Source organism: Canis lupus, chromosome X (genome assembly GCF_003254725.2).
Source record: "Canis lupus dingo isolate Sandy chromosome X, ASM325472v2, whole genome shotgun sequence".
Lineage (NCBI taxonomy): Eukaryota > Metazoa > Chordata > Mammalia > Carnivora > Canidae > Canis > Canis lupus.
In genome coordinates, this window is record NC_064281.1 from 92,980,099 (window position 1) to 92,993,988 (window position 13,890).

General features: G+C 38.3%; 1 protein-coding gene across 1 annotated transcript; it reads right to left on the bottom strand.

Annotated features, from left to right (window-relative positions):
- Window positions 1–7,920: 7,920 nt before the first annotated feature.
- Window positions 7,921–12,993, bottom strand: C1GALT1C1 (C1GALT1 specific chaperone 1). The gene is made up of 2 exons (XM_025431208.3): window positions 12,800–12,993; window positions 7,921–10,704 (listed from the first exon to the last, which is right to left on the bottom strand). Exon 2 carries the CDS (start codon window positions 10,697–10,699, stop codon window positions 9,743–9,745), a length of 957 nt encoding a protein of 318 aa, XP_025286993.1. The 5' UTR covers window positions 10,700–10,704; window positions 12,800–12,993; the 3' UTR covers window positions 7,921–9,742.
- Window positions 12,994–13,890: the final 897 nt, after the last annotated feature.

Consider the following 13,890-nt stretch of genomic DNA (forward strand, 5'->3'; position numbering starts at 1 on the left):
TGGAGAGGCCCACATTAGAATGTAAATGTGTTATAGTGATAAGTCTGCTTAGGGTACACAATTAGTGAACAGGGAGTTCCTTGGTGAACATGGATAAGAGTAAAGGAAGGTTGAAATTTGAGGGAGTATATCATCTGGGCTGGTGTAAGGCTAAGAGAATTTTTCCTACTTCATCATTAATTAGAATGCTTATGTCTGCCACAGTCTTTCTTTCCTAGATTGTGGAGGTACCCTGATATTTTACTCCCATATCCTTTTTTAAGTTCTATGTAGAATATTTTCCTTTGTCATGACAATTATGTTCTACAACTTAGTATATTGTTCTTTTTACTATTTATTCCTGATAAAGTATAAATAGTCTCATCAGTAATCCATTTATAAATCATCTTTCAGGGTAGGTTTCTTCAACAGTCTCATTTTATGATGACTTACTGGTTTCAAATTCAGATGTCTCTCCATTTGAGGGATGAGGTACCCTATTTGAGGCCTGTAGCACCGTATATTCTTAAAAAGAGAATATCTGAGTCATCGATGTCAAAACCAAACTTTGAGCCTCTATTTTTGGTACTAGGTTAATGTTAATTGACCAAGATTGCTTGTGGAGTGTTAGTAATGAGAAACAAAGCACACACATATTAGAGAAGTTAAAACCTTTAATTGCCTGGTTTCTGAAATAATTTATCCTTATGTCTCTAACCACTGTTAACAGTGGGTGTAGGGAACACTTTAAAAATATTTAACATCATCATCTGTGCTTGTTTTTCCTACTATGCTGAGGTACAGTGACTCTGTTGCCTTGGTGATGTGGACTAAATATGTATGTTTTCTCCTTCCCCTGGGTCTGAGGCCTCAGGTCATGGTGTTAATCAGAGGTATCACTCTACACTGGGAGCCTGGTCAGTTTCTAAACATTAGGTCATGCAGGAAAGCCAATTCAAAGAGGTTAAAAAAATCAAAAACAAAACAAAACAAAAACAAAACAAAGAGGTTAAACTAGCATATCAGCCTCTTGAGGTCTTAATGCTTAAAGGAAACCTAGTCTACCCACATTCCAGAGAGTAGGAATACAGGGAGAGTCTGTTTTCTCTCAGGCAATGTGTCTTCAGTTCATTTTTAGTTTCAAAATTAATTTTATGTCAAGCTAGCCTACAATCTAGCCATTTCTGTGTATCTGACACATACTTACTTAGCCAAGGTCAGTTCAGCTCAATGAACATTTATTATATACCTGCTAGGCTCTAGGTGATGTGGCACAAAGATAAACAATACACAAGTGGCCCTTGCCCTTAAGGAGCTTTCAGGCTAGTGAGTAAATTTACATTTAAAAAAATCTGGGTAATGGTGACAGCCCAATACCAATTTATAAAGCCACTGGGAAGTTGCTAATGCTTTTCCACAATTTCAGTCACCAACATTTGCAGATTACACATGAGCTAAATATAAAAAAATTCCTTAGATCGTATGCAATGTGAGAAGGTTAAAAACATCCAGATGTCTTGGAGTTGCAATGATTCAGCATTCCAACTCAGATGGTTGTCCCATTGTGCTGTAATATAAAGGCCTGATCAGCCCTCTTCTAGCAGACTATTATAGTGGTTTGGTGGTGTTCTTTTGGCAGCTGCATTTTTCCTTTTCTTTCTTTTTCTTTTTTTTTTTAATGTTCTGGACCCAAAACAGGCAGCTGGATTTATCCCAGGGGTAGTCATGAACGTTTCCAGTTTGAGGGATTTGATAGTCCCCAAACAGAAGGTCATATTGCATTTGTCAAATAATGATTATTTCCGGTCAAGTTCCTCTTCGTATACAAATCAGCTACTAAGGATACAGTATTTCTAAGCATAGTACTTCAGAAGATATAAGAATGGCAAAAGACTCAATTTGCACAGGTATTTCCTTACAATAAGTATTTTGTTGTTGTTCATGAGAATATTAATCATGTAGCAGTTATATGTTAATGGGAACATGAAATGAATGTATGCCCAAACGAAATGTGGTAAATATTTTAACTTTGTTTATCTAGGTTCCTTAATTTTGAGAACATATCTCTCAAGGCTCTTCAGGAAACTCAAAATGTTCCAATTTCTAGGAGTATCCACTAGAACTGACTTATAACAAAAGGAAAAAATGAAAATGTATGCATCATATGTCAATATAACCATCACTTCTGAGGTCTCAAGCAATCAGAAACTTATTCAAGTTATAGTCTGTAGGAATTAGGCCATTAACATATATTTGGAAAGCCCTTCAGAACACTTATGTTTAGAATGTTATTACTTGTGTTACGGTAGTAAAAATTATATTATATATAATTGTTCTTAATATCCTAGTCTCTCAGCAATAGTTCCTAAAGAAATCATGCCTGTCAACATGGAGACTGATGCATGTGAATGTATACTTTGTATTATGTTTTTATATTTTGTATTATACTTTATTATACTTTTTATAGCAGGTAAAAGAATGACTACATACAATGAACTATAACACTAATTTGTTTAATATTATATTAAAACTAATTAAGTACTTGGACTACAATTCCATCAGAACAGGAGTGAATGAATGTGATTGAGAACCAGTTTTTAATCTGTGTTGAGATTATTAGGCAAGCAGGTTGGTTGGTGGATTGGTTGGTTTGCTTAAAAGGATGGCCTTTTGGAGGATATAATTTATGTATGGGAAAATAGACTGGAGATGATTCACTGAAATTCTCCTAGTAATATCCTGTTCATCCAAACTACTTAGTACTATTAATATTTGCCTCTGGGAGTGAAAACTGAAAGGATACCAAATTTTATCCTTGAACACTTTGAGAAATAAAAGATCAATTAGTGAAATAATTTCTAATTGAAACTAATTGTTACAGAGAATGATATGCCTCACTATTGTTCAACTCTAATTAAATGGGTTATTTTACATATTTTAAAATCCCATTTTAAAGTAAAACAGATTATAATTTCCACATGATATTTTTTATTGCTTTTGTTCCATTCCTCAATTTTAAAGTACTTTAATTTTAGCCAATATGTGAATAGAGGGGACTAATCATTCACTCTCTTCAGGTTTATTTTAAGTGTTCCCAGAACTCTACCATAGGGGGAAATAACTCTAAATTTAAAAGTTGCAAAGAGGAGTTTTCTTTCTTTCTAATTTTAATTTTTATCACAGGGCATGATTATGAATGATAACTTTCATTTAATCTTCTGTGGCAAAATAAGTAATTTCTATTGATTTTCACAAGCATGTGAGCAAAAGACTGTTTTAATAAGTAGTAAATCATGTAAGCACTTGCTTGGAGGAAGTGCCATTTCTCCAAACATATGCCTTGAAAACAAATCAAATTCAGTTCCCTTTTTACTTCAGGGAAAGCCATAGTGGGGAGACTTTTGAGGTCGGCAGTCTGTTTTTATTCTTCCCACTTTCTATTTCAAAAGTGGACACTCTCTGTCTTTGTCACCAAATGCTGGGGTTGTCCTTCTATGCTGGTGCATGATGAAACCCTGAGGCTTGGAAACTTGCAAACCAATGAGATGATTTTGTGATGAAACTGCATGTTGGATTGATACTGCCCATGAATAATCTTAAATTTGAGATAACTTTTAAAAGGAGCCCTACACTTTCTTCTAGTTTTGCTTACTTCTTAGCAGGGCTTGAGATGTCTGTTTCTGCATACTGATGTCTTAACAATAATTTTTAGTTTCTCATGACCTGAAAGATTTTGTATGCACTTCTTGGTCTGGATTCTGGTTTCATCAGGTCTAATGCAGATGAATTAATTTTGTAAAGCTAAAATTCACTGTTCACTTAAACATCTGGACCAGATTGGGCAGGATGAGTAGGATGGAAGGAGAGTCCTTTTTGCCTTGTAGGTTCTGGAAGGTTACTTAGAGTTGATTTATCCAAGATTAAAAGGATGCTTTTGCCTAAGATATTTCTAAAGTTTGCTTATGTAAGCATTTTAGATTTCAGAAAGTTCAACCTGAAATGTATATGAATATAGAGTACAGACAGTTTCATTTAGTGGGACAACAGCTGTCACTAACCCATCAAGTTAATATGTCTCCTAAATGCTTTCAAAAAGTACAGGACTAGAAAATATTTTTCACTGGCAATGCTTTATTCTGTTTTAAAAATAGTAGGGGCCAAAATCTAGTAAAGACTTGCACACTTGTTTTATATTGTGACTTACAAGGTACAAATTTTATATTTTGTAAAATATTTTGAGAGAAGTCTCCAAAATAATTCCCCTTTCTTGCTCCCAAATGCGGAAGTCTGAGAGAAGGCACATGGCCTCATGAGCTCCTGGGTGTTGTCAAACTCAATTCTCTCTGAACTACCAAATGCCCAGATACATTTACTGAGGATGCAGGAGTCTCTCTTAAGCGGTAGTTTTTGTCTATATAAAGAGAAACATCTTGATTAAAGTGAGGAGATAGAAACCATACCAATTTGGGCAGTTTGGGCTCTAATGATGTCTAATTTGCTATGAAAGGGGAACTTGTTCTAAGTTAATCTTCTTAAAAGCAACATCTGAATTTCTCTTAAAAAATACTTTATAAAAAAGCGGTTTGAGGAAGAACTGTTTTATTGCATGGCACAGATTAAATGTACAGATGTTATCCTAAAATTTAAGGAGGTCCCTTATGAATTTGAATATTCAATACCAGCTGTTATTCATATCAACATTTTAATATTTTACCATCTAGGTATTTATTAAAAAGGATTGATACATATTTAGCTGTGTAAAATGTTAAACTTGTTCACACGGCTAAGAGGGAAAGGGAAATAACATTCCCTGAGCGCCTACTATATGCACAAGCTCTATTTCAAATATCTTGCTTAATCTTTAGTATGATTCTGTGAGGTAGATTTTAATTCTCATTTTACAAATGAGGAAATAAGGCACCTGAGGGATTATAGAAGTTTCCTGAAGACACATAACTAATAAATGGCAGAATTGGGATTTGAATGTAGGTCTGCCTGGTTGCAAACCCTGTTTTGCAGAAAGTCTCCCCTCATATTTCATAAAATAACCTCAGCCCAGTCATATCACCATCTTTATTTATGAGTTATTGGAGAGGAGTATAAGTTGGCCAAGCCTCTGTTCCACAGTGGGAAAATACGAGTAGGATTTGAATGTGTTAAGAATGGGCTGCTTGTACAGTGTCTTATTTGTGCTTCTGAGGGAATGTTTTCCTGTTTTCCTCTTCATCAGTGGGGTCTATGCAGAGAAGCTTTTGAAGTTGGACTCAGTCCTGAGGTCTGAACTTTTTCTATTAGTCACCTTCAAGCCAGGTGATTTGTGACCATTTAAAGATTATGCCATGTAGAAGCCCTTGCTGGATCTTTTTAGAAAAGGATACAAGGGGGAGGGTTACTTAAGTGGGGGAGATTATAGGGTATAATGTGCAAGGGCAGGGCTAGCAGCTGCTTTGTGACTATCAATATATCCAAAACATAAATGGGTGAAAGGATTAGTGAATATTAAAACTAATGACAGGAGCAGTTTGGTTCAGTTATAATCTAAGGAAAAAAGCTGAGGGGTCTAATCTATGTATTGCTCCAGATCCAGTGATTTAATTTTCAGAAGGAAGGTCCAGTGATTAAACTCGTGCAAGGAGATGGCCTGGGGCCTGCTAAAAGTCAGGTTGCAATTTACATAGTATTCAAGACAACCAGAACAATATATAGGACTTTTAGAAGAAACTTCCAAGTTTTCTCCTATTTCACATGTTAGCCTTGGGGTAGGGGGGTGGGGGTCTTACACTTCTGGAATTGGTTAGACCTGTGCTGTAACTCTAAAATACATACTGGATTTCAAAGATTTAATAATAAAAAAAAATAACGTAAACTATCACAATTTTTTCCCTGCTGATTACATGTTGAAATGACAATACTTTGGATATACTGGGTAAAATAAAATACTAAAAGTAATTACACCTGTGTCTTTACTTTTTTACTATGGCTACTAGAAAATTTCAAACACATGTGGCTCACCTATTTCTATTGGATGGCACTGGAGTGGAGAATGGGCAGTGTTCCTTGAAGCTTCCCTCTAGTGGTGAGTGCCTTAAGAGTGGTAAATATGGAAAAGAATATTGCCAGTATTCACCCTTCCATCAAGTGAGGACCAGTTTTTCCCCTTTCCCCTCAAATCACATAGGACTAGTGTTCTATTAGAACATCCCCGTTTATTCAACACTCTACCTACGTGGATGTCTCTTCTCAGTCACTCACTAGATCAAAGCATTCATTTAAAAAAATGCAAAAAAAAAAATGCAAGCTCAAGGCATCTGGGTGGCTCAGTGGTTAAGCATCTGCCTTTGGCTCAGATCGTGGTTCTGGAGTCCTGGGATTGAGTCCTGTATCAGGCAGGGAGTCTGCTTCTCCCTCTGCCTGTGTCTCCGCCTCTCTCTGTCTCTCATGAATAAACAAAATCTTAAAAAAAAAAATAAATGCAAGCCCACCCCATTAAGGACAACCTTGTTCCATCACTCCTGCTCTTCCTGTTAAGGCTTTTGCCAAATTGCTGAAGCAATAGTGTAAGCAAATGTGGACGGACGTTCTTGTATGGAATCCGTGAAAACTACCAAAGAAATGAGAATTCTGTGGGTTAAAATATATGGTATTTATCCAGTTGAGGACTTGTGAGGCAAAAGGAATACCATATTCTAATATAAACTATAGCTTGTTTGATTGCTCATGCAGAGCTTACATGAAGTGGTTGACTCCCTATATGAATTATATGTGTTCGGGCTCTTTTTGCTTTCCCCAGAATACCAGGCCTAGTGTTGAGCTCACAGATACTCAATTATTTATACAAGGAATATTATAGTATACAGATACCACACGAATAAAGTTGGATTTATCTTTTTAAAGTTTTAAGTAATCTCCACACCCAATGTGGGGTCAAACTCATGACCCCAAGATCAAGAGTTGCATGCTCCTGACTGAGCCAGCTAGGCACCCCAAAGGTGGATTTTTCTTTTTTTAAAAAAATTATGGTAGAGACCCCAGATAAATACCATCATTTCATACTTCCAAACAAGTAATTTTCCCATTATCTTTTAAATATTTTATCCTTGATGATAATAGAATTATTGAGTGATTATTTTTTAATGAAACTTTGGGGGACTCCTTTGTGGAAGAAGGTTGGCAAACATTGCTGAATTTTTCTTAAAGATTTTATTTATTTATTTATTATTTTTTTTTTAATTTTTTATTTATTCATGATAGGCACACAGTGAGAGAGAGAGAGGCAGAGACACAGGCAGAGGGAGAAGCAGGCTCCATGCACCGGGAGCCTGACGTGGGATTCGATCCCGGATCTCCAGGATCGCGCCCTGGGCCAAAGGCAGGCTCCAAACCGCTGCGCCACCCAGGGATCCCTAAAGATTTTATTTATTAGAGTGAGCTAGAGAGAGAACAAGCTGGGGGAGGGAGAGGGAGAATCAGACTCGCAACTGAGCAGGGAGCCTGATGTGGGGTTCCTCAGACCCTGGGACCATGATCTGAGCCAAAGGCAGCTGCTTAATTGAGCCACCCAGACGCCCCTAAATTTTCTCTTTCACATCTCACCCAGTGGGTCTCACACTTCTGGAACTGGTTAGATCTGTGTTGTCCACTATGGTAGCCCCTAGCCATATTTAAAATATATTCACAACCATGATCAATTTCCATTAGACCTCTACTCTTTGCAATTCTTTACCCAATAACAGATGAGGTTAGGATTATAGTTTTTGACTATTGAATACACAGTGACCAAATCTGTAATCATGACCTCAGTAGTACCATTTTCTGTATCACTGAATCATATTTTATCTATAAGACTGGGTACAAATAAGTTCAAAGAAACAGCATATTAAGATAAGTAGCATTTTATAAAGGAATACTTGTATATAAAAATACAATTGAGAATCAATCTGGTTTATTAAACAATTTAAGATTTTATTTTTTTGAGAGAGAGCACAAGTGGTGGGGAGGGGTAGAGGGAGAGGAACAAGCAGACTCCCCACTGAGTGGGGTCACAACACTGGGCTCCATCCCAGGATTATGAGATCGTGACCGGAGCTGAAGTCAGATGCTTAACTGACTGAGCCACCCAGGTGCCCCTTAAAAAAAGTAGTCTTTACACCCAGTGTAGGGCTCAAACAACTCCAAGATCAGGAGTCACATGCTCTACCAACTGAGTCAGCCAGGCATCCCTGAAGAGCATCGATTTGGTTTAAAAAGCCATTGTACCTTAGGACCCCCCAGGAAATCAAACAATGGAATGCATTCTCCGATATATTTATTAAATTATATCTTGATACACTAATATAATTGAAAGTGATAACTGCATAATTCTTTAAAATATGTTGTTGGGGCAAGGTGACACAAATTGGGTGTCATACTCAGGGAGATACTTTTTATCACTGTACTTACACTGAACATGACTTGATCTGTATTAGTTGCATATGAGACCACATGTTAGGGTGCTTGATAAAGAGGTTTTATTATTTTTTAAAATTAACAATGCTTCATTTTAAGCAAAAGCCCCAATAATGAAAATCAGGTAAATTTCTAAAAAGTGCTTTATGCATTGATGGTCAATAATTTGAAGCCTGAGGCCCTCTTGAGGAAATCCCCTTTCTGGTTTGCAAAATCTGTGGGAGACCATTAACATCATGAGGCCAATTACAGGAAATACTGATCTCTGAAATGTCATGGTCTCACACCCTATGGGGGCACTTATGGATCTGCTTTAATATAGCATGTGCAGCCCCAGTTATAGAGCAAATCAGCTCCAATTATTTCACACGATTATAAGCACATGAGCTATTATATTCACCCCTGGATAAAGCTTCTGGGTAGCCACTGAAATTAGGCAAATGGTATGGTAATTCAAGGTGAATGGTGAGGTTAAGGCCTCCATACCCCAAACCACCGGATATGATACAACTATGAGCATGGGAAAAGTCTCAAAATTTGAACAGGTATACAAAAACCAGGGCAGACTCTACTCAGGTAAGTGAAACTGCCAGACTATCAAAACAAGTTGAAAGGAGAGTTCCAGAGAACTCATTTGCCCAGCAGGAGTAAAGAAATCTCAACTGATATAGATTCTTCATAGTGACCACTGCATAGAGAAGTAGAGTTACGCTGAACTTGTATATGCTGAGGAATGCCATTATTTTAGCTCCCGGGAAAGTTATTAACCTTTATAGGTAATTTTCACTTTTTCTCCCCGGGAAAGAATTCAACTTTCACTTTAACATTAGTTGGGAACATTTCTTTTGTTACTTGGTTGTGTATTTTGAGAAAGCAAATCCATGGGCACTTTGCAGAGGCTCAGAACATATACCAGTATTATAAGTAATGGAAACACAGAGCTGAAAGTTTTACTTTACTCACAAATTCACAACAAGAGATTTTATTTGCATATCTTAGAAAGCTAAAAAGACATGTTAATTTTCTTAACCGATCAGCAAAAATATGTGCCAAGATTCATAATTTAGAATTTATCACATAAATATATTTATAAATATATCTTTTATTTGCAAAATTATCATTCTTAAAACATTTCTTCGCAACATGTTTGAAATTTTCACGCGTTTTAAGGAAAAAAAAACCCTGCCCTATTTAAAAATGTACCATTAAACATTAATGTGCAACTAAACCAGTGCCACCAAACTAAAATGTAGTTGTTACTACAAATAGTCACAATACCTGTCCTATATGGTGATCGTATATGCTCTTCTTTCACTTCTCAGTCATTGTCAGAACCATTTGGAGGTAAGAAAACCAATGCATCGTGGAAAATATGCCCAAATGCCCTAAGACGGTATACCCCATACATCATCACATGCATCTGATTAGGAGTCAGTCCATTAAAAGTAACAGCCATATCTGAACAGCATCCTTCTACCACCAGGTTGGGGTGATTAGTCATTGCCTCTTTAATAAAAAGCCCAACGGATTTGGTATTAAATACATCTTTTCCTTCAGAATCTTCTGCATTTTCTGCAAACACTCCAGCATATTTCAGGCAGACTGCTAGCTGCTTATCTTCAGATATCTTCCAAATCATCCCTCCCTGTTCAGGACACTTTTCAGGTATACTGAGGAGGCTGTTAAGTCTTTTCATTGATTCTATACTTAAGACAATGCCTCCATCTACACTCACATATTCAAAGTCTCCAGATTTTATAGTGTGGCCTAGATAGAAAGGTTGTGATGGATCCTTTTTTAACAAAAAATACTTTAAGTTTTCAATAATAGCAAATGTAGTGGGTCGTGCAAGGAAGAACCAGTTGTATTGGTCTCTATATTTATCAAAAGCATATTTGTAAGCTTTTCTCATCATTAGCCACATGTCATTTGTTTCCATGTCAATCGACTCAAATACTTTAACATTTTCAGAACTGAAGAATTCTGCTTTGTCACAGTGTTTGGTCCAAGTCTCCTTCACTGCAGCCCAAAGACTCACATCTTTGGGTTTTACAAGGATGATACAGTACACCCGAAAGCTCTTACTGAGCTCCATGCGTTCATCCTCTGAAATTTTCAAGATATCTTCTTTATTTGGCGCTTGTAGGTGATGATGCTCATGGTGGTACATTCTATTTCCATGACCAATCCTTACGTGTCCTAGCATAGTGATCAAGGCACAGAAAATGCTTCCGAGCATCACACCCTTCAAAAATGAACTGCTTTCAGAAAGCATTTTTCCTATAAAGAAGAAAAAGATCCTTAGGATACTTAATAGAAAAGGATTAGTCTAACGATCTGATTTGGTATACCTTATATACTTACATTTTGCTCTTAACATTAAAAAAAAGTTCCCAAGTTTGAAATCAAGTTAGTTGCATAGAGTACCAAGAGGACTAAGAATCTTTAGCTTCCAATGTTATCTGATCACTGTTCTCTATAAACTGGAATTTTACAACAACACCTCTATGCACTAGAATTTTCTGGGAGGCCATTTTTGTGCTTCATCTATGGGGATTTAATAAACTAAGTACTAAATTAACCCTAGAAACCAACGTTACAGAGGTGGTCAGTGCATTATTCTCTTTAAAGGAATTTCATTTCACAAGTTTGCATTATATTATTTAAATACTTGTATAGATCTAAATGGACTTTACATCAAAATCTTATTGAACAGATAAAATCACCTACCATTAGCAAATCACCAATGGTATCTGTGCTGGCATTTCTGTTCACAACCTAGTGCTTTAACTGATGGCTGCTGTCCTTAGATGTTTGAGTACATCTATAGCAAATTTTCTATAGCAAATTTGTTGAGATTGATACATGTTAATATGTACTCTTTTGTTCCTAAGACTAAATGGTTTGTGATACAGTATCCCAACTAACTGATGTAATAAAAGCCCATAATGAAAACAGTTAAATTATTTGGATGAGAACGGACTCAATACAAGCACATCCAGGGAACCATTAATAAACATTTTTATTTCTTCCAAAGGCATTTTCTTATTCTTTGGGGAAGTAAAAAGGGAAAAAGTCTACACTTCTATTTCAATTTGAAATTAAAAAAAAATTAAAAGAAAAGTCAACATTAAATACAACTGTTGAGATTTTACCAGTCTCCTATCTCTACAAGGATGTTCTACTGAGCTACTTAGACTTCTCCATTTGTGTCTTAAAGTTGAAAGAAGTCTTAAAAGCTACCTAATATCATTTATCTCATTTTACAGATAGGGAAAGAGAGGGTCCACAGAGGTTAAGTAACTGACCCAAAGTCACACAGTCAGTGGTAGAACTGAGCCAGAAATCATATCTCCTGATAATAGTGTAATGGTTTTTCTATTACAGAATAATGATCTGAAGAGTGCTTCTACTCATAGTGTTGAAAATTTAACAGATGAGTTACAGAGTCAACTTGTTTTCCTACAAATGAAAAAAAATGTGGGGTTTAACTATAATTGACATTTTGCATCCATCACAGCATCCTGCTGTAGGGAAACCACTCGCTGGTTTTCTTCTAGAGGAAATGGACTTTGACTTTTACTAGAAGGCCAAGATGTGGAATAGTTTGGCAGAGGAATTCCTGGATAGGGCAGGCAAAGAGGCAGGATGCTTTTCCTGTGTCACTCACAGAACTTGGTCAATAAATAGCTCTAAGAAGGAAATGACAGAAGACAAGTTCTGCCCAATATCACAATTATCAGATGCATTCTAAAAGTAATTTCCATAGGATTTTGACATTTCATAGTACAACAATCTTCATTATTTCTGGCCCGTATATTTTAATTCACACGAGTCTCTTGGCTTGAGAATAGCATATGCATGTCAGAACTTTTCCCAATGGGATCATATACATAAGTTATTCTAAGGAGTAGATTCTTTCCCATCGCGGGGGCAAAAAAAAAAAAATAACACTGGAGATGCACATGATAGGATGTTTGGTGCAGAGGAGAGGGAAACTTAAACTGCATACGGGCACAAATGAGGCAAAAACTACCAGAGTGGCTTCTGAGATGGCATCTTTTTAGAAGGTGAAGGTGGAAAAAAAAAAAAAAAAAAAAGGTGAAGGTGGCTGGGTGGAGTATGGTAAAGGGAGGAGGACGAAATGGAGAACAAAAATGCGAGGGAGGCCGTGGTCACCTCAAAACCCCACTGAGGGGCCAAGGCAACGCCTCCACGCAGGCGACTCTCCCTCTCCCCCCCCCCTCCGCTAACTACTGCTCCTACTGCACCTGCCCGGGTACCCCGCGTGGAGCATGCTGGGACTGAGCCAGAGCCCAAGCCTTCCCCCCAAGAGAGGTCCGCTCAGGGTGCGGGCCCACACCCCGGCACTCACCCGCGTCTAGAACCGCTCAGGGGTGGGAAAGCGCAGCCGCGCACGGCTTTCCTCTCACGTTCCCGCGCCACCCGGCTGCGCTCTCGGTCGGGCTGCTCTAGATGCAGGCGGTGTCCTCTCGTTGGTTTCACTAGAGGCGGGGAGGGCCGGGAAGTGAACGCTGCGACGGCGCGAGCAGCGGGGCGGAGCCACCGGCTCGTGCTGACGTCGGAAGGGCCCGCACGCACGGCGCGCTTCCTTATTCCCCGCCTCCTGCGGAGTTCAGAGAAGCCCGGCTTGCCTGCGTGACCCGCACGCCAGCCTGTACCCAATGGGACGCCGCAGAAGCGTGCGTGCGTACGACCCGCTGACACCTCCCACCTCTTCACCTTCTTTGCGTGGAAACCGCGAGATCGAGGTAGAGCCTTGCTCCTTGCAGCGCTAGTGACACGTTTCTCTGTTTTCTCTAACGTGCCTCCTGCGTCGCTGCACCCTCATGTCGACGGGAAGGGTGCGCCACCCAGTATTCCTGGGCTGGGATCAAAATGCAAGTCCCAGAAATATTCCTCGAGGTATGAGGGCAAGGATTTTCTGTGGTTATTGGAATGGCATCTGAAGCCCCACTGACTGGAATCCAACCCTGTCTTCACCGCGTCCTTTGGTATGCTGGGAAAGTTACTTCACCTCGCTATGCCTCAGTTCCCTCCTTTGTAAAGTACAGAAAATAACACGGTTGTGCTAACTCATGGGAGATTAAATGAGAGAGTGCATAGGATTCCGTTAGTAAAAGACCAAGCACAGAGTAAGCATTCATTAAACGTGGCAGTTATTATTCATCCCTGTATCACTAGCACCTAGCCTAGTGCCAGCGCGCAGTAGACAGAACATATTTGTGGAATTAATGAATGTTAGAGCTACAGATGAGGAGCCCAGGACCGGAAAGGAAAGGACTTTCCTAAAGGCCACACAGTAATTAATGTTGGAAGTGGGACTAGAATCCAGGTTTCCTAATTACAAGTGCAGAACTCCCTGTTAAACGTGTGATCGTTTAAAACTTATTTTTTGTGGTAGTGAGGGGTTTTGGCTAAACACAAATTTAGCCAAATATTTAA